Source organism: Mobula birostris, chromosome 3 (assembly GCF_030028105.1).
Source record: "Mobula birostris isolate sMobBir1 chromosome 3, sMobBir1.hap1, whole genome shotgun sequence".
NCBI classification, from domain to species: domain Eukaryota; kingdom Metazoa; phylum Chordata; class Chondrichthyes; order Myliobatiformes; family Myliobatidae; genus Mobula; species Mobula birostris.
In genome coordinates this window covers 97,234,132-97,255,230 of record NC_092372.1, presented here as the reverse complement: position 1 = coordinate 97,255,230, position 21,099 = coordinate 97,234,132, and the positions used below count along the sequence as shown (strand labels likewise).

The following is a 21,099-nucleotide window of genomic DNA, read 5'->3' as shown; positions in this document are numbered from 1 at the left end:
ATGTCCAAAACTGTCAATTGTTTTCAATTCTGTAACTCTTTCAAGACCAACAGAAAAATAAAAGACACCCTCTGCCAGTTTATAAGCAATGATATATTGGGAAAAGGATGGACGGAGGACCAGCTGATTAAAATCTCAGTTTGCAAACCACCATGTAGCATATATGCTGTAGAGAGGAGGTGAAACTCAGTAGGACACTTCATAAATTTGTATGCCAACATGTTCCAACTTTAGTATACGTGTTCCCCGGACTGGGATCAAGCAATTTTCTCAAACTTTCTCATTACAATATTATACCTTATCAATAACTCCTTTTTCTGATTGAATGGAACTAATCTGCAGAATGAGTGAGAAGCTCTCATACCTCCTACAATACCACTATGCCACCATGTTTGAAGGTCAAGCTCTAAGTAATTGCTCACTAATTTCATATACCACGTAAGAAAATAGGCACAAAAACATCACAAAATATAAGTTCTCAACCAACCTGCCCTCACTATGTAACACTCTCCTTGAAAATAAAGGTCCATAATGAAACTTTAGCAATTATGGACCACCTTTCATACCACAGGGACCACCCCTCTGCAAAGACAGACATCATTGAGGAAGTTTGCTACTGTCTCAAGCACGTAAAACGCAGCCTATGGCCATCTGAAGGAAAAACAGTTTGAAGATCAAGACCCGAGTCTTGGGATGGAACTCCTTGTCTAATATGCAGCCATGATACCTACCCTTCCCCCTCCCCTATCCACTGTAGATACTCATGGTAATAGTCAGGAATACCCAATGCTATATCCATAAAACTTCCCAACTTCACTGACAAGATAAGCAAATTAAATTCAGTGTTCTCTCCCAGACCAACATGTCAGAATTGAGGTTCTAACTACACTCAATCGCCTCTGATGTATGTGTGACACCAGATTCACAACTCAGCACTTGAGTTCAAGTTTGGTCATGCCAAGAAAATACCCTTCTTCTCACCCTTCTTTTCAAGGTCCAAGGTAAATTTATTATCAAAGTATATGTCACCATATACAACTCTAAGATTCATTTTCGTACAGGCACACTCAATAAATCTATAATAGAATAATAACCCAAATAGAATGATTGAAAAACTGAATTTGGGCATTCAACCAGTATGCAAAAGACAACAAATCGTGCAAATACAAAAAGAAAGAAATATTAAATAGATAAGCAATAAATATTGAGAACTTGAGATGAAGAGTCTTTGGAAGTGACTCCAAAGGTTGTGGGAACATTTCAATAATGGAGCAAGTGAAGTTGAGTGAAGTTATCCCCACTGGTTCAAGAACCTGATGATTGAGGGATAATAACTGTTCCTGAACCCCATGGTGTGAGTCTTATACTTTTTTCTCCCCTGCAACAGCCAGAAGAGAGCATGACCTGGATGGTAGGAGTCCTTGATGATGATCCTGTGATAACTTAGGAGGCCTTTCCTGTGATAACACTCTGTGTAGATATACTCAATGGCTTTGCCCATGATGGAATGAGCTGTATCCATTACCTTTTGTAGGATTTTCTGTTCAAGGGCATTGGTGTTTCCATGGCAGGCTGTGATGCATCCAGTCAATATACTCTCCACCACACACCTGTAGAAGTTTGTCAAAGTTTTAGATGTCATGCTGAATCTTCACAAATTCATAAGGAAGTAGAGGTGCTGCCGTCCTTTCTTTGTAATTGCAGTGACATGCTGGGCCCAGGACAGGTCATCCAAAATGGTAACACTGAGCAATTTTAAGTTAATGACCCTCTCCACTTCTGATACTCTGATCAGGACTAGCTCATTGATCTCCAGTGTCCTCCTCCTGAAGTCAATAATCAGCTCCTTGGTCTTGATGACATTAAGAAGTTGTTGTTATGGTATCATTCAGCCAAATTTTCAAACTCCCTGCTATATGCTGATTCAGCACCGCCAACCAATGAGAGTGGTGTCGTCAGCAAACTTAAATATGGCATTGGAGTTATGCATAGCCACTCAGCCATTAGTGTAAAGCGAGTAGTGCAGGGGACTAAGCACACAGTCTTGTGGTGCACCTGTACTGATGGAGATTGTGGAGGTGATGTTGGTACCAATCTGAACTGATTGTGGTCTGAAAGTAAGAAAGTCAAGGATCTGATTGCACAAGGAGGTAATGAAGCCAAGGTCTTAAGGTTATTGATTAGATTTGAACGGATGATAGTAAGATGGGGCAGGTGAGTCACGGCGGTGTTCTGTGGGCTACATAGAATAATTCTAAATATCCTGTACTGTACAAAAGTCTTAGGCATACATACATAGCTAGGGAGCCTGAGACATTCGCACAGTACTGTAGCAATTTTATGTATTGCACTGTACTGCTGACACAAAGTAAAACAAATTTCATGACATATGTCAGTGATGATAAACCTGATTCTGATATGGGTCTCAATTGTGGATTGAGAGTAGGAAGGGGGCAGGGAGAGGGAAATCATGATTGGGAAAAGGGGAAAGGGGAGGGGAGCGTGGGGGAAGCACCAGAGAAATATTTTGTAATGATTAATAAACTCCAGCACCCAGGGCATGCCCCTTTCTCATGGTTACCATCAGGTAGGAGGTACAAAAGCCTGAAGGCACACACTCAGCGATCCAGAAACAGTTTCTTCCCCTCTGCCATCAGATTCCTAAATGGACATGAGGCTTTGGACACTAACTCACTTTTTTTAATATACAGTATTTCTGTTTTTGCACATTTTTAAAATCTATTCAATATACATAATTGATTTACTTGTTCACTTATTATGTTTTATTTATTATTCTCTCTCTCTGCTAGATTATGGATTGCATTGAACTGCCGCTGCTAAATTAACAAATTTCACGTCACATGCAGTGATAATAAACCTGATTCTGATTCTGAAACTAATTGTTTTGAATCAAATAACCTTGTCTGGTGTCTCAGGGCTGGATGCGTCTGGACCTGTGCCACCTCCCTACCTGCCCTGGCACTCCCTCTCTGCCACCTGTCACACGCTCCTCCTGTGGCGCTCCACCTTCACCTTCGCTGCTGTCAGATTTACAAACTCACTCTCCACTTCACGTTGACAAATACAGTACTGTGTAAAAGACTTAGGTACGCTAGCTACATACATGGACTTTTGCACTGTACTGTATCTCTTTTGAATTATAGCTATGAAGAATGATTTTAATTTTTGAAACCCTCCTTGAACACATGTTATAATCCTTACTATTGGCATCCATGACTATTCAAAATGAAGGAGGACCATCTGGAATGATATTGAGAACTTTGAATCATTGTATTACAAACACTTGGAAGTCCAGTGTAATGGTGGAAGGAGCATGCTACCTAGCATACTATTCATCCACCCATCCCATTTTGCAACTGAGTCTGTGGGCCCCATGTTTGCCATATCAGTAATCTTCAAACCCATAAAAATAGAAAGGACCCCCAAGAAACTGCTTAAGAAGACAAATCAGGGAAAAGGGAGACGGATGGATCCTACAAATCCTAGGACATTCAATGTTTTTTTCAAGTATGTTCTCTACTCCCTCTACATTCATGACTGTGTGGCTGGGCACAGCCCAAACGCCATCTATAAATTTGCCAATGAAACAACTATTGTTGGCAGAATTTCAGATGGTGAAGAGGAGGCGAATGAAGTAAGACAGATAGTGCCTATAAAATGTATTCACCGGCTTGGAAGTCTTCAGGTTTTATTGTTTTACAACGTTGAAATACAGTGGATTCAATTTGGCTCTTTTGACACTGATCAACAGAAAAGACTCTTTCGTGTCAAAGTGAAAACAAATTTCTACAAATTGGTCTAAATTTTTCACAATTATTAAACACAAAATAATTGATTGCACAATTACTCATCCCCTTCAAGTCAGTATTAAGTAGATGCATCTTTCACAGCAATTACAGCCTCGAGTCCGTGTGAATAGGTCTCTGTGAGGATCAGTTTGGCACATTTGCACACTGCAATTTTTCTCTTTACAAAACTGCTCAAGCTCTGTCAGATTGCATAGGGACCATGAGTGAACAACCCTTTTCAAGTCCAGCCACAAATTCTCAATTGGATTGGATTGAGGTCTGGACTCTGACTTGGCCACTCCAGGACATTAACTTTGTTGTTTTTAAGCCATTCCTGTGTAGCTTTAGCTTTATGCTTGGGTCACTGTCTTGCTGGAAAACAAATCTTCTCCCAAGTTGCAGTTCTCTTGCAGACTTCTCCTCCAGGATTTCCCTGTATTTTGCTGCATTCATTTTACCCTCTACCTTCACAAGACTTCCAGGGCCTGCTGCAGTGAAGCATCCCCACAGCATGATGCAGTCATCGCCATGCTTCACAGTAGGGATGGTGTGTTTTTGACAATGTGTGGTGTTTGGCTTACACCAAACATAGCGTTTAGTCTGATGGCCAAGGAGCTCAATTTTGGTTTCATCAGACCATCGAACCTTCTTCCAGCTGACTTCTGACAAACTCTAGCCAAGATTTCACATGAGTTTTTTCCAACAGTGATTTTCCCTTTGCCACTCTCCCATAAAGCTGTGACTGGTGAAGCACCTGGGTAACAGTTGTATGCGCAGTATCTCCCATCTCAGCCACTGAAGCTTGTAACTCCTCCAGAGTTATCACAGGTCTCTTGGTGGCCTCCCTCACTAGTCCCCTTTTTGACTGATTTCTCAGTTTTTGAGGATAGCCATATACATATTCTTTCCATTTCTTGATGAATGATTTAACTGTATTCCAAAAGATATTCAGTGACTTGGAAAATTTCTTGTATCCATCTCCTGAAGTGCTTTTCAATAACCTTTTTGCAGAGTTGCTTAGAGTGTACTTTTGTCTTCATGGTGTAGCTTTTGCCAAGATACTGACTCACCAGCAGTTGGACCTTCCAGATACCGGTGTATTTTTACTACAGTCAATTGAAACACCTCGACTGCACAAAGGTCTCCAAAAACGGATCTCCATTTAACTAGTTATGTGACTTCTAAAACCAATTGGCTGCACCAGTGATGAATTAGTGTGTCGTATTAAAGGAGGTGAATATTTATGCAATCAATTATTTTGTGTTTTATATTTGTAATTAATTTAGATCATTTTGTAGAGGTCTGTTTTCACTTTGATACGGAAGTCTTTTTCCTGTTGTTCAGTGTCAAGAAAGCCAAATTAAATCCACTGTGATTCAATGTTGTAAAACAGGAAAACTTCCAAGCAGGCTAAATACTTTTTATAGACACTGTATCAGCTGGTTGAATGGTGTTGAAACAACATCCTGGCACTCAATGTCAACAAAACCAGGTAAATGATGTGGACTTCGGGGAGGGGAAGTCGAGGATCACACACCATTCCTCATCAAGAGACCAGCAGTGAGAAGGGTGAGCAGTTTCAATTTCCTAGGAGTTTGAGGAGACTTGGTATATCACCAAAAACGCGCAGATTCCTACGGATGTATTGTGGGGAGCATTCTCACTGGTTGTATGGGAAGCAGCTACAAAAAGTTGCAAACAGCCATCTCCACCATGGGGACGAGCCTCCTCAGCATCGAGAGATGCCTCAAAAAGGCTGCATCCATCATTGAGGGCCCCCACCACCCAGGATTTGCCCTCTTCACATTGTTACCAATATGGAGGATATACAGGAGCCTGAAGACACACACTCATCACTTTAAGGATCTTCCACCATCAGAGTCGGGAGTACTCCAAAAGGCTAGATCATGTTGCAAAGCCAAAGAATTATCATGTAATTGTATATCTATAGTATGCAATCCTCGCCCAGCTATTTGTAAAATATTGAAACTCTTTATTTTGTAGTTCTATCTATATCTGGTTATGACTTTCTCCCACTGTTGCCTATAATGGCACTATTCTGTACCTGTGAGACAACACAAAACGAGAGGAATATGACATGATCTCTTGGTGTCCAGTGGAAGAATTTATAATAAATATAATTGAATTTGTAAGCAAAAGAGACTTTTTGGATCATTGAACCCTGGTTGTCCCTTGAACATTCTTCCAAATAGTTTCTGATTAGGACTGACTATAGAATTGCAAAGCAAAGACTTTTAAATAAAGGGTAAGTAGTTGTCTTGTGCAACATTTTCCGAATTGCTTCTTGATTTTATTGTGCTGCTGTGAATCTGCATCTGATTAAAGTTTCAATGATATTGAGTTCAAAATGACACAGGCATAATTGGTAGATGGTGTTTTCTCCCTAGTCTCAACTGAGAATATCCTTGGAATTTAAATTTAGTTATTATTGGAGGGCCAACATAAATGAACACATACAGGGCCAGAGATTTGGATCCAGTTCTGCTGCCCAGGTTTGCTACAGGCAGTTCCTGTCCATACTAACTTTTTCTAACTTTGTTGGCTATTCCCTCAGTGTCCAAGAGGCCTCCCACAAAATGGACCAGGCTCCAAAATGCAGCCCTCCTCTCAAATTGCCCTGATAGCCCCGGGCAGGTAGCTGCTGATAAACACTTTTGGATAATTTAAATGCCTTGGACAGTCAAATGCAAATAAATTTAAATTATTAATTAAAAGGAACATCTTAAAAATAAATTAAAATTCAATTAAAAGTACATTAATACAGTAACAAATACCTTGCCTTTTCCTTGGGATTCTTTAAAGTGCTTAATGTTTATTCAGAGATAAGTCATCTTGCCCGTCTGCCTTTTGTAAACTGAATTACAATGCATGGGATTCTGATTCCTGGAGAACAGAAGCAGCAGGACTTACCGCCTCAACTTCGGCTGGGTCATACCACACGTTAATGTACGGGTGCTGTAAGGCTTCATCCACCGATATCCGTTTGGCGGGATCAATTACTAACATCTTGGACAGGAGGTCTCTGGCCTGGCTGGCTGCAAAACACATTGCACTGATAACACTTCCGAAACTTTAACCAATATCTTGTCCATGCCACCAAACTGCCTCTAGATTTATAGATTCTATACATCACAGAAACTTGCCTACAGGGAGCCTGCATTTGGTTTCAACCATGCACAGCATTTACACGAGTATGATATTAATCCAATCCTTTATTGTCCTCAAATTCTCCTTGGATTCTGCCACTCACTTACCCACAAAGAGCAATTTACAGTAGTCCATTAAACTACCATCCCATATTCCCTTTAGCTGTAGGAGAAAAAATGAGCATTCACATAGAACTGTAGTTTCTGTGGTTCTATGGTTCTATGGAAACTCACACATCCCAAGGAGGACATGCGAGCTCTACATAGATAGTATCCAAGCTCGGGAGTTAACCTGGCTCACTGGCACTCTGAGGGCAGGCGACGATAGCAGTGCCATCATTTTGGTTTGTAATTTAATCTCTAGTATAATTTCCCTCATTTAAAAGCTTACTAAAACCTGCAATTGATACAACTTTAATTCCTCTTCCACGCACGACCACAATTCAAGACCCCTGATGGTAGGGCTGGAAATTCTCATACCTACTTTGCTAGTGGGAATGCAGTAGAGTGGGTAGTGGCCCTCTCCATCCCAATTCAGATACACATTGAGAAGGAATCATCCAACACTGTACCACTAAGGGCACCTGCGAGAGGAACTGAGTTCGATGTGGGGAGCAAGGGCATGTGGGTGTGAGGAGCAGGGAATGATGCCCACTGACCAACTGCAGTTGGCACCTGCACCACAAGCATATTTACACCTTGCCTCTGGCCTCCTTTAAAAGGGGATTGTTTAATGGCTGATGTTAGGGTCTTTGTCTCAGGCCTCAATCCTGAGAAGCCCATTTTCATTCATCAAACTACTCTTCCTATGGATCTTCATCACTGTGGATCCTTGTGTCAAAATCCCCAGCACCAGAGCACATGTTAAGGGTGAACCTTTGAGAAGCCAACAGTACTCTATAAAATAAAAACAGAAATGCTGGGAATGCTGAGCAGGTCAGGTCGTATCTGTAGGAAGAGAAACATAGTTATAGCTTCAGGTCTTACAAAGGGCCTTCAAACAGAAATGTAACTCTGTTTCCCTTCCCAGAGATACGGCCCAGACCAGCTGAGCATTTTCAATAATTTTTTTGTTTTATGTTAGGTTTTCAGTATCTGCAATTTTAAAAAAAACTCTTCAACCCTCTATAAAACTATATTACATCTCTGCATTCACCTTAGATTTGATGAAGAACAATACAGAAAGCTGACAGTGTCCCCATTGTATGTGTACACCGTTCTTTATTTACGCTTGTCATTTCATTATATTGTGATAAAGCATGCTCACCAACATTAGCCACAAGTCTATAGATTTACCAACCAACAATAATGTACAGAGTTGCGAATAGTAGCAATGTTCAAGGATGAAGTAACCAGAAGGTGGTGAACATAATGGATACAAGAACAAATTTAAAACCACTTAAGCTTGTGCAACTCAATTCAGTAACAGTTCAAATATTTCTAGCTTCTGCTTGTGTTCTTGTTTTCCACAAGCTAAATTGTCCTTACAATGCAGAAAGACTAGTACTTACTTCCTGTGCCTTACCTTTTAACTTATTGTGCTCAGAGTCAGCTGGGAAGAGGCAGTCTGGGAAGAGCTTGGGGAAAGAGTGTCCCGTGTACTTGGGCCTATTTTCAACATAGTTACGGACAGTGGGTTGAAGTTTCTTCATGAACTCTGGGGAAGGTGTTCCCAGCTGCTCAATTACCTTATTCCACTGGTCAATATCTGAATGAAGAGGTTGAGGAAAATCTGCCTAATATCAGAGGGAATGCTACACTTAAAAATGAAGAAGATGAACAGGATTTAATGAAACGTGACAAGGCATGTACATCTTTCTGAGGACAACATGATTGAACCAGTTTATTATAATTCTACAAAGGAATCAATTTTATATATTGATAAATATAATAGCAACATATTTCTTGTCATAATTTTGTTCTTTAAAAAGGCAATTCCTTTTTAAGTAACCTTATTTGGCATGCAAGTTTGACTCTTTTTTTTCTTTCTGACACTATCAAAATGGTCCACTGTTGGGTCAAAATATTAGTGACAGTACAAGGAAATATTTCATAATTTTTCACTTGTAAGGCATATGTCTGGATAATTTTGCAATGACTTAAAGACTTCTGGATGTGATCATAGTTAGTGTTTCTATCAACTGCATTATAGACCACTAAATACATTATTCCGTCCAAGCTGCACAGGTGTGCAGCTGCGCAGTAACTGAAATGCTCCCGTGCACATAGCCTTTGTTGCTGTGCAGCTGAAATTTTCTTTAATATGTTTTAATAAAGCGTTGCAAAGTTTTCAGACTGTGTAAAAATTTCCTTCTTGAAGCAATGGTTGGTCTGCGCCGCTTTAAAGAGAATGAGTAGAAATGTTGACCAAGTATTGCCCTATGTGGTTCCTACATGCTCTCAGTGTGGTGAGTGGTAAATCAACCCTGGGAATGAATTGAATAAGGTTCCTAAAGGCATAGAGCAAAGAGTCAGGCCCTTCAGCCCATCACGTCCATGCTGCGCAACAAACACCCTTGTACACTAATCCCATTTACCGGCATTTAGTTCAGCATCTTCTATGCCATGACAATTCAGGTGCTTATCCAGACATTTCTTAAATGTTCTAAAAAACTTCTACAGGTATACAGTTGAAACTATCCTGACTGGTTGCATCATGGATTCTGCCCAATACATCAAGGACTCATCAGTCCCCACCATCAATAGAATCTACAGGAAGCTCTGCCTCAAGAAGGCAGTATCTATTACTAAAGCTCCCCACCATTCAGACCAGACAATCTTTTTTGAAGCTACCATTAGGCAGGAGGCACAGAAGCCTGAAGTCCCACACTACCAGTTTCAGGAACAGCTACTTCCTTTCAACCATTTGGTTCAAGAGTCAACTGCCAAAACGCTAGTCACTACTACAGTTCAGCAGCACTATGACCACTGATCATTTTGCATAAAAATTAACTTCATCTTTTTTGTTCGAATTGTAATTAATAGATCCTAGGCATCTATCCTTGGCCTTATTATTATCCCAATCCTTTCCTCCATTTAAAGGACATCAGCTCTTCTTCATTACTCTCACTTCCAACTGCTCTGCTATCTTAAATTGGTCAGATTCCTATCACATTTCTAATGAACAAATATTAGCTTTCTAGAGCTAAATGGTGGAAAGACAAAACTGAGGGCCTATTGTCTGAGCCACAAATTCAGGCTATTGCTCAAAAACATCTGAGGGTGGATCTACTTGAACCTTTCACAATCATACTGAAGGTGTTGTGTTTGACTCTGAGCTACATTTTCCTTCACATATTTACTACTTTGTTAAATCCCTTTTCCAGTTCTGTGTTACTACTCAGTTCTGATCTTGCTCCAGTTCATTTTATGCTAAAACCCTCGTCCATGCTTATATGTTTAGACTGCATCACTACAGAGGCAGACTTCAAGGGTACTTCATTGTTTTTGAAGTGTTTTGGGATGTCATGAGGTTGTAAACTGCTTTAAGGATAAGAGCCGTTCTTAGAAATGTCTACTCAATTCTTCTTTGGGCCAGATTCTTATCTTCCATCTTAAATAAACATTTGTTCATCAAAATCTCTGCTATCTATACTTTCCATATTTTAACTCAGCCTAAGTCTCTCACCCATGTCCTATATAGTCTGTCACATAATGTATCTTCAAGTCATGAAATCCTCATTTTCACTTTCAAACTCCTCTCTGCTCTAATGTTGACCAAAATCCATTTCTTTGCTCCCCTGTCCCTGCACCCATCCCGCTTGCTTGATCTCTGTGTTCCTCCTGCTGCTGCCTGCCCTCTCCACATTCCTGCATTTATAACCTGAATCAGGATTATTATCACCCACTTATGTCATGAAATTTGTTATTTTGCAGGAGTACAGTGCAATACATAACAAAATATAATTTATAATAAGAAATATAATAAATAGGCAGACAGATGGATAAATATATACTGCAAAAAGAGAGCAAAATATTGGGTCAGTGTCCATGGGTTCATAGGTCATTCAGAATCTGATGGCAGAGGGGAAGAAGCTGCTGCTAAAATATTGAGTGTATGGCTTTAGGCTTCTGAACCTCCTCCCTGATGGCAATAATGAGAAGACAGCCTGTCCTTGACGCTCAGGGTCCTTATTGATGGATGCCACTTTTCGTAAGACATTGTCTTTTGAAGATGTCCTCGATGGTGGGGAGGATGCTATCCCTGTTGAAGCTGGCTGAGCCTGCACCCTTCTGCAACTTCTTTTCAATCTTGTGCATCGGAGCTTCATTACCAGGTGGTGACGCAACCAGACAGACTGCCATTGGTTATTTGCAGCCCCTGTACTAAACTCTGTAATGCTCTCCCAAAGTTTCTCCACCTCCCTATCTCTCTAGAAGTATTTGAGTATCTTTCTGTAGCATGGAGTCACATTTGTGTCCCTTAATGCTTCTATCAGATCCTCAACGTGTTAGAAGGGCTGTATAAATACAAGTTATTTTCTTTGGAATATTTTTTACTACAGATAAATAACACTGGGAAATTAGGCCCATGTACAATACTCTAGGGCACTCAATTTCATTTAGTTTTTTTTTATTGGAAATAAAAATCTTTCTTCCAAATAAAGAAGTTTTGCTTAAACAATCTTGTTGGCAGAGTTCCTAACCGTCTCTATCACATCAAAGAACCAAGGGTGGTGAGAGTTTGAGAACCTGCAAGATACCCTCCACATTGCATGCTCTCTGACCTGTTGAAGTATCTTTCTCATCACTGAGTCTAAGTTCTGTATTTTCTTACCCCAAGCAATGAAAGAAAGGGAAAACAGGGTTTAAGAAGGCAACTCCCCTCTTTTGCTACAAGGAAAGTGTTTGTGCGTGAGCAATAATCCTGGCCATCATTTGTAATGTATTCATTGCCATTGACAAGTCCCTTACCCTAGAAGTCACCACCGTCACAAAAGTAAATGGGGTCAGCCACATAAGTACTGAGAACTCAGCGGGCAGTTTATGTACAAACTGCTCACAGACAGAAACAGGAGATAATGACCAAATAAACTGTTGCTTAAGTAAAGCCACTTTAGGCATAATTATCAGTCAACATGCCAAGAACTTAGTTGCTTTTCGATGCAGCTTCGTATACACCGTAGAATGCAGGTGTTTCTTCTCTAATCTGAAAGATGGCATTCTGACAGTGTGACATCATCCCTGGTCTGCAACGTAGCTTATTATTGATCCTTATTGTTCATATGCAAGGAAGTTGCACTAACAGCAGTTGTTTGAATTTGTGCTTCTGTTGAAGCAGTTAGAGGAACTAGTTTTTCACCCTCGGACACATGTTGCTGAAGATGTTGATAGTACTAAGTCTAGTGATTCTGAGCACTGGACATCAACACTCCTGTATTGGTATCTCTTTAGAATGCATTTGCACACCTGCATCAATTAACAGGTGCCTAAGTTTAATTGTGTACTTAAATTAGTAAATAATATTGTAGACTAAGACATTCTGCCTGTGATCAAAGCAGGTTATTGAATATAAGTACATAACAAATTATGTTATTATTAGAACTTGAGATCTTGGAAACTGTGTTACTAATATCAAAAGGAATTTCTCACCTTTAAACCTGACAGTTAATATATACTTTTGCTAGAAGTGTTCAGAGGATCTTTTCTTGGAACATACATAGAACATAAGATTAGTCTAACACAGGAACAGGCCCTTTGGTCCACAATGTTGTACAAAACTAATTAAATTAGTAATCAACTGCCCATCTAAACCGATCCCTTCAGCCTACATAATCCATATTCTTCAATTCCCTGCACATTCATGTGCTAATTTAAGAGTATCTTGAATGCCACTGTTGTTGCGTCCACCACCACCCCTTGTAGCATATTCCAATCATCCACCACGCTCTCTGTACAAAACATGCCCTGCAAAAAAAGATACTGGCCATCTGTCTATGCCTTAATGCTCTTCTAAACCTCTATCAGAATGCCTGAACACCAGGAGAGGTTGGAGAAACTTGGGTAGTTTTCTCTGGAGAGGCAGAGAAAGCTACCCAAGTTTCTCCAACCTTTCCTTATAGCATGTCTCCTGATCAAGGCAGTATTTTGGTAACCTCTTTTGCATCCTTTCCAAAGTCTCCACATCCTTCCTATAATATGAAAACCAGAACTGAATACAATCCTCCAGATGTGATCTATCTAAAGGTACAAGAGAACTTCCTGACTCTCAAACTAAATTCCTCAACAAATAAAGGGAAGCAAGCCACATGCCTCCTTTATCACCCTATCAATCTGTGTACCACTTTCAGGGAGCTATGGACTTGGACCCCTAGGTCTCTCTCCACATCAACAATATTAAGTGCATTAACAACAAACTGCTCCCTACATTTGATCTCCCAAAGTGCAACACTTCACAGATAGCTGGACTAAACTCCATCTGCCACTTCTTCACCCATATCTGCAATAGATCAATATCCTACTGTATTCTTTGCTAGTAATCTACACTATCCACAACATCACCAATTTTCACATTGCCTGCAAACTTACTAACCTACCCATCTACATTTTCATCCAGGCTATTTATATATCACAAACTAGAGATCCTCGTAGCACTCCTTTCAGAACACCACCAGTCACAGGTCTCTAGTCAGAATAACTTCCATCGACCACTACTATCTGACTTCTATGGACAAACTAACTGTGCGTCCAAATGGCCAATTCACATGAATCCCATGCATCTTCATCCCATGGGGTACCTTGTCAAACTAAAAGATTACCTTATAAAGATACATACAGACAACATCCACTGCTCTACTTTCATTAATTATCTTTTATCACCTCCTTAACAACTCAAATCAAGGCAGAAGGGCATGACTTGTCCAAAGTCATGCTGACTGTCCCTGATTAGGCCGTGGCTTCTAAAGGCCCATAAATCCTATCCCCAAAAATCTCCTCCATTAACTTTTCTACCACTGGCATGAGACTTAGCAGTCTATAGTTTCCAGAAATATTCCTAATTCCTTTCTTGAATCATAAAATAACATTAGCTACTCGCCAGTCTTATGGGACCTCACCTGTAGCTAGAGATGACATGAAGATATTGGTCAAGCTCCAGCAATCTCATCTCATGCCTCTCTCAATAACCTGGGTTATATCCCATCAGGTCCTGGGACTTATCCACATTAATGTTCTTTAATGTTCCAGTTTAAGGGACATTAGTGATTCTCTGCTCTTCATTGACTCATAAAAAAATTAAACATAGAATAGTACAGCACAGTACAGGCCCTTCGGCCCACAATGTTGTGCCGACCCGCAAACCCTGCCTCCCATATAAGCCCCCACCTTAAATTCCTCCATATACCTGTCTAGTAGTCTCTTAAATTTCACTAGTGTATCTGCCTCCACCACTGACTCAGGCAGTGCATTCCACGCACCAACCACTCCCTGAGTAAAAAACCTTCCTCTAATATCCCCCTTGAACTTCCCACCCCTTACCTTAAAGCCATGTCCTCTTGTATCGAGCAGTGGTGCCCTGGGGAAGAGGCGCTGACTATCCACTCTATCTATTCCTCTTATTATCTTGTACATCTCTATCATGTCTCCCCTCATCCTCCTTCTCTCCAAAGAGTAAAGCCCTAGCTCCCCTAATCTCTGATCATAATGCATACTCAGGCAGCATCCTGGTAAATCTCCTCTGTACCCTTTCCAATGCTTCCATATCCTTCCTATAGTGAGGCAACCAGAACTGGACACAGTACTCCAAGTGTGGCCTAACCAGAGTTTTATAGAGCTGCATCATTACATCGTGACTCTTAAACTCTATCACTCGACATAAGAAAGCTTATGGGATGTTAGCTTTCATAACTACCCTATCCACTTGTGAGGCAACTTTCAGGGATCTGTCAACATGTACCCTGAGATCCCTCTGCTCCTCCACACAACCAAGTATCCTACCATTTACTTTATACTCTGCCTTGGAGTTTGTCCTTCCAAAGTGTACCGCCTCACACTTCTCCGGGTTGAACTCCATCTGCCACTTCTCAGCCCACTTCTGCATCCTATCAATGACTCTCTGCAATCTTTGACAATCATCTACACTATGTACAGCACCACCAACCTTTGTGTTGTCTGCAAACTTGCCAACCCACCCTTCTACCCCCACATCCAGGTTGTTAATAAAAATCACAAAAAGTATAGGTCCCAGAACAGATCCTTGTGGGACACCACTAGTCACATTCCTCCAATCTGAATGTACTCCCTCCACCACCACCCTCTGCCTTCTGCAGGCAAGCCAATTCTGAATCCACCTGGCCAAACTTCCCTGGATCCCATGCCTTCTGACTTTCTGAATAAGCCTACTGTGTGGAACCTTGTCAAATGCCTTACTAAAATCCATATAGATCACATCCACTGCACTATCCTCATCTATATGGCTGGTCACCTCCTCAAATAACTCTATCAGGCTTGTTAGACATGATCTGCCCTTCACAAAGCCATGCTGACTGCCCTGATCAGACCATGATTCTCTAAATGCCCACAGATTCTACCCCTAAGAATCTTTTCCAACAGCTTTCCCACCACAGACGTAAGGATTACTGGTCTATAATTACTCGGACTATCCAAGGGGACAACATTCGCCTCCCTCCTCCGGTACCATTCCCGTGGACAATGAGGATATAAAGATCCCAGCCAGAGGCTCAGCAATCTCTTCCCTCACCTCATGGAGCAGCCTGGGGAATATTCCATCAGGCCCCAGGGACTTATACGTCCTAACGTATTTTAACAACTCCAACACCTCCTCTTCCTTAATATCAACATGCTCCAGAACATCAACCTCGCTCATATTGTCCTCACCATCATGAAGTTCCCTCTCATTGGTGAATACCGAAGAGAAGTATTCATTGAGGACCTCGTTCACTTTCACAGCCTCCAGGCACATCTTCCCAACTTTATCTCTAATCGGTCCCACCTTCACTCCTGTCATCCTTTTTTTCTTCACATAATTGAAGAATGCCTTGGGGTTTTCCTTTACCCTACTTGTCAAGGCCTTCTCATGCCCCCTTCTTGCTCTTCTCAGCCCCTTCTTAAGCGCCTTTCTTGCTTCCCTATATTCCTCAATAGACCCATCTGATCCTTGCTTCCTCAACCTCATGTATGCAGCCTTCTTCCACCTGACTGGATTTCCCACCTCACTTGTCACCCATGGTTCTTTCACCCTACCATTCTTTATCTTCCTCACCAGGACAAATTTCTCCCTAACATGCTGCAAGAGATCTCTAAACATCGACCACGTGTCCATAGCATACTTCCCTGCAAAAACATCATCCCAATTCACACCTGCAAGTTCTAGCCTTATAGCCTCATAATTTGCCCACCCCCAATTAAAAATTTTCCTGTCCTCTCTGATTCTATCCTTTTCCATGATAATGCTAAAGGCCAGGGAGCGGTGGTCACTGTCCCCCAGATGCTCACCCACTGAGAGAGATGTGACCTGACCCGGTTCATTACCTAGTACTAGATCTAGTATGGCATTCCCCCTGGTCGGCCTGTCCACATACTGTGACAGGAATCCGTCCTGGACACACTTAACAAACTCTGCCCCATCTAAACCCTTGGAACTAATCAGGTGTCAATCAATATTAGGGAAGTTAAAGTCACCCATGATAACAACCCTGTTATTTTGCACCTTTCCAAAATCTGCCTCCCAATCTGCTCCTCTGTATCTCTGCTGCTACCAGGGGGCCTATAGAATACCCCCAATAGAGTATCTGCTCCCTTCCTGTTCCTGACTTCCACCCATACTGACTCAAAAGACAATCCTGCTACATTACCCATCCTTTCTGTAGCTGTAATAGTATCCCTGACCAGTAATGCCACCCCTCCTCCCCTTTTTCCGCCATCGCTATCCCTTTTAAAGCACTGAAATCCAGGAATATTGAGAATCCATTCCTGCCCTGGTGCCAGCCAAGTCTCTGTAATGGCCACTACATCATGATTTCATGTATGCATCCAAGCTCTCAGTTCATCACCTTTCTTCCTGAAGCTCTCAGTTCATCACCTGTGACTCCAAAAATAAACTTAGAGACCTTAAAAGACAATTTTTCTATTGCATCTTTGTTACAAAAAACATTAATATATTTTGCAATTAACCTGCCATGTTCTTTAGGTACAATCATCACATGTAATGTTATTACCTCTTATGGATTAATTCTGGGACTCATGGATTCCAATTACTTCCAACAAGCTCCTTGACCAAGAGCTCTTAGATACTCTCAACTAAATTTAGTTTCTATTATCTTTAGGCAACTTTAGCGCAACTATCAATTTGTATAATTGGTATAGATACCTTTCTCTGGTGCCAAAAGTGTAATTCCAATTGCATATCCCAACCAATGATCAGCTTTTGGGTTACTTTAAAGTTAGGCCTTAGATTCCTGTGGATGGAAATCTATTGCGGCAAACAGAATTCTGTACTGTTCTAATGCAGAAGAAACTGGCATTCTTTCTGAAACCCAGCTTAAAATCTGCAAGTATTATCCTTCTATTTGCAAGCCAAATGACTCTAACTACAGTATTTGTCTGTAGATTTCAGAATAACTTGTTTTACCATCTTGTGTTAGTGTCACAGGCTCCTGTCAAGCATCTTACCAACTTTTAGCTATGTTGAAAAAGGTTTCACACAGACAGAGCTCTGGCATTTGTTGCAGGTCTGTTTCTATATGTCAACAGGCTGCATGGAGTGCTCCTCCCATAAGAAGTACAAATACAGTTACACTGAGGAAAATGGGGTCTGTGGCATAAAGAAGAACAGTGGTAGGGAGCATTAAGAGTGGAGCAGACGTTTTCTTAACTAAGAACTCAGTAAACAATTATCTGTAGTTACATGGATTTGGAATTAACAGGCCTGCAAAATAAGCATAACCTATGAGTATGGAGGATATCTGAAATTAATAGTGAGCATCAAGAACTTAGCAAGATTTGGCAGGAGCAGAAAGCAGAGCCCAGACACTTCCTGAGATATCAGATATTCCCTAAGATATCAAATAGGCTATATCACCTATTTGGACCAATTCTTGTGAATATTTGTGTGGCTTCAATACAGAAGCCTTAAGTTTCAAGCAGCAAAGGTTAATATGTGGAACTAGACAGTTCAGATCCATCAACGTTGCCCAGTGGTTAGTTTCACAAAATGTTATGGGAATGGATGATTCTTTGCCTCCTCAGTGAGACGTTCTTTCTGTTAAATGCTTTTAGTCATTTATACAATGAAAATTTTACCAGATACTCACCAATGCCACTTCCCTACTCTTTAAGCCCTGTAAACACCACTTACCATAGGCAGTGATTTACCCTGGAACCTATTTGTCATCCGAGGTCAACAGAAGCTGCCAGGTAGTCTATGCTTCTTGAAGAAATATCATCACGGCATCATTGGAAAATCAGAGCCCTTGTAATTGGCAATGCTCCATTTTCAGCAAAAAAAAACACACATACACCTGCTCTTTAGAAGATCCTGACTGGCTTTAGAAAAGAGGTTTCTAACCCTCCCAAGTGCCCGGTTAGTCATGGGCCGTGCAATTAGTGCTGGCAGCTTGCCACAGGGAAATAAAAAGCCTACTGGCCCCAGATTAATGCCAACTGGCCGCTGAAGCAGACATCCTGACACTTCCCTTTCAAAATACAGAAATACAGTACAAGAGAAAGAAAATCCAAGTGTGTGACATCTGATAATTGAAAAGGGTAGGGATAAAGCAGGCAGTGATAGGATTGTGAAGAGATTGCAGATATCCATTAACACGTGTACAACTGTGACTGTGAGTCTACTTCCTATTTTCAGCTATCCAGAAGGTAACAGTGAAGAGATCAGTTCATGGTGTAGAGAGCAAGCAGGAAAATGTAAATCCAAATCTGGCACATTATACATTAAGTTAAAATGTACATTGTGAAATAATGGGAATGAAAGAGTCGCAGATTAAAAGACGTGTTCTGCACAGCGAAGGGGTTCACCATCAATCTTATCAGTCACTAATGCTTAGCTTGATTATCTTTCTGTATTTTATCTCATCCCCATGAACACAGACACGTCCCAGGTTCTAGAAGACAACACAAAGATGCACAGAACTGCTATACAATCATACACAGAACTGATGAAGGGTCTCGGCCTGAAACGTCAACTGTTTACTCTTTTCCATAGATGCTGCCTGACCCACTGAGTTCTTCCAGCATTTTGCGTGTATTGCTTAGATTTGCAGCATCTGCAGATTTTCTCTTGATGGTGATACACAAATGCCTGCTGATCCAGGAGTTCTCTGCAGAGGAGACTGAAAGGCACTTAATACTTAAAGGCAAGATTTTTTTCCTGTCATTTTCCTTCTCATGTTCAAAGGGGTATGGCCAATGCTTGGTACATTAAGAAGGTATGACAGTGACTGTATTTCATTAGGAGTTTGTGGAGCTTTGGTAAGTTACGAAAAAGACTTGCAAGTATTTACAAATGTACCATGGAGAGCATTCTAATTAGCTTCATCACCGCCTGGTATGGGTGGGGGGTAGTGGGAGCTACTGCACAGGATCAAAATAAGCTGCAGAGAGTTGTAAACTTAGTCAGTTCCATGGCACTAGGTTCTGTAGTATCCAAGACATCTTCAAGGTGCAGTGCCTCAAAGAGAAGGCAATCATCTTTAAGGACCCCCATCACCCAGTATATGCCCCCTTCTCATTGCTACCATCCGGGAGGAGATACAAGAGCTTGAAGGCATACATTCAACGATTCAAGAACAGTTTCTTCTACTCTAGCATGTGATTTCTCAATGGACATTGAACCCATGAACACTACCTCATTACCTTTTTTTGCACTACTTATTTATATATACACATACACACACACACACACACACATACATACCGTAATTCATGTTTTTTTCTATTATTATGCATTGCATTGTATTGTTGCCTCAAGGTCAACAAATCTCATGACATATGCCGGTGATATTAGATTTGATTCTAATTCTGAAATGGTACTGCAGAGCACCAAGCATCTAACCAAGCTGCTTCTTCATGTTCAGTCACCTCTCAATTCATGCATTCCAAGTTAAAAATACTGGGGTATTATTTGAAACACACCCCAAATTCAATTCAGCTCATATGTTTATAAAGTGATGAGTGTATTATTCCTTGTGAACTACAAATCATTGCCGATTAGACGAGTCCTATCAGTTGAGATTGTGTACCAATACTGAAATGTTTGCACTAGATATAGTTTATTACTAGTGAAAAGTAGGCCACTATATGCATTTCAAATGATGGAAATTATTAGATTTAGCTCTTATGTTCAAATGCAGTAAGCAGATTTTGTTGAAAATTAGCTGCTCTGTTAAGAGATCAATGTGATGAGTGGCAACGATATTCATCAGAACTAAAAACTGTTTAGAATCAAGAGACTAAACTCAGCAATTTACACAATTTGAAGTGCAAAATTATGTCAAAAAAGTAATCAGTTTACTGCTTTTATTTTAGAGAACTACTCTATTAAAGTGGAGATATTCCCAAAGTCCTGGTACCCCAAAAGCAAAATCTACAATCTTGCACTGTAGGGCATCTTCCACAAAGTGCCACAAAATTCTCCACTTAATTGAGTAGGCAAATCAAATATGGTGCAGACTGAAGGGGTCCGGATAACCATATAACCTATAACAATTACAGCACGGAATCAGGCCATCTCGGCCCTTCTACTCCATGCTGAACTCCTACTCTCACCTTGTCCCACCGACCTGCACTCAGCCCATAACCATCCATTCCTTTCCTGTCCATATAGATGTCCAATTTAACTTTAAATGACAACATTGAACCTGCTTCAACCACTGCTGCTAGAAGCTCGTTCCACACAGCTACCACTCTCTGAGTAAAGAATTTCCCCCTCATGTTGCCCCTAAACTTTTGCCCTTTAACTCTCAACTCATGTCCTCTTGTTTGAATCTCACCCACAATGGAAAAAGCCTATCCATGTCAATTCTATCTATCTCCCTCATAATTTTAAATTCCTCTAACAAGTCCCCCCTCAACCTTCTACGCTCCAAAGAATAAAGACCCAACTTGTTCAACCTTTCTCTGTAACTTAGGAGATGAAACCCAGGTAACATTCT

At 40.9% G+C, this 21,099-nt stretch overlaps 1 protein-coding gene across 12 annotated transcripts in view; it reads right to left on the bottom strand.

Moving 5' to 3' along the window:
• Positions 1-21,099, bottom strand: part of mapk10 (mitogen-activated protein kinase 10) — a 353,081-nt gene that overhangs the window by 32,707 nt on the left and 299,275 nt on the right. For all 12 annotated transcript variants that reach the window (XM_072253118.1, XM_072253115.1, XM_072253110.1 and 9 more), the window contains 2 exons: positions 8,502-8,684; positions 6,741-6,865 (listed from right to left, as the gene is read on the bottom strand). In XM_072253118.1, coding sequence (XP_072109219.1) covers positions 6,741-6,865; positions 8,502-8,684 — 308 coding nt within the window. The remainder of the gene's footprint in view (positions 1-6,740; positions 6,866-8,501; positions 8,685-21,099) is intronic.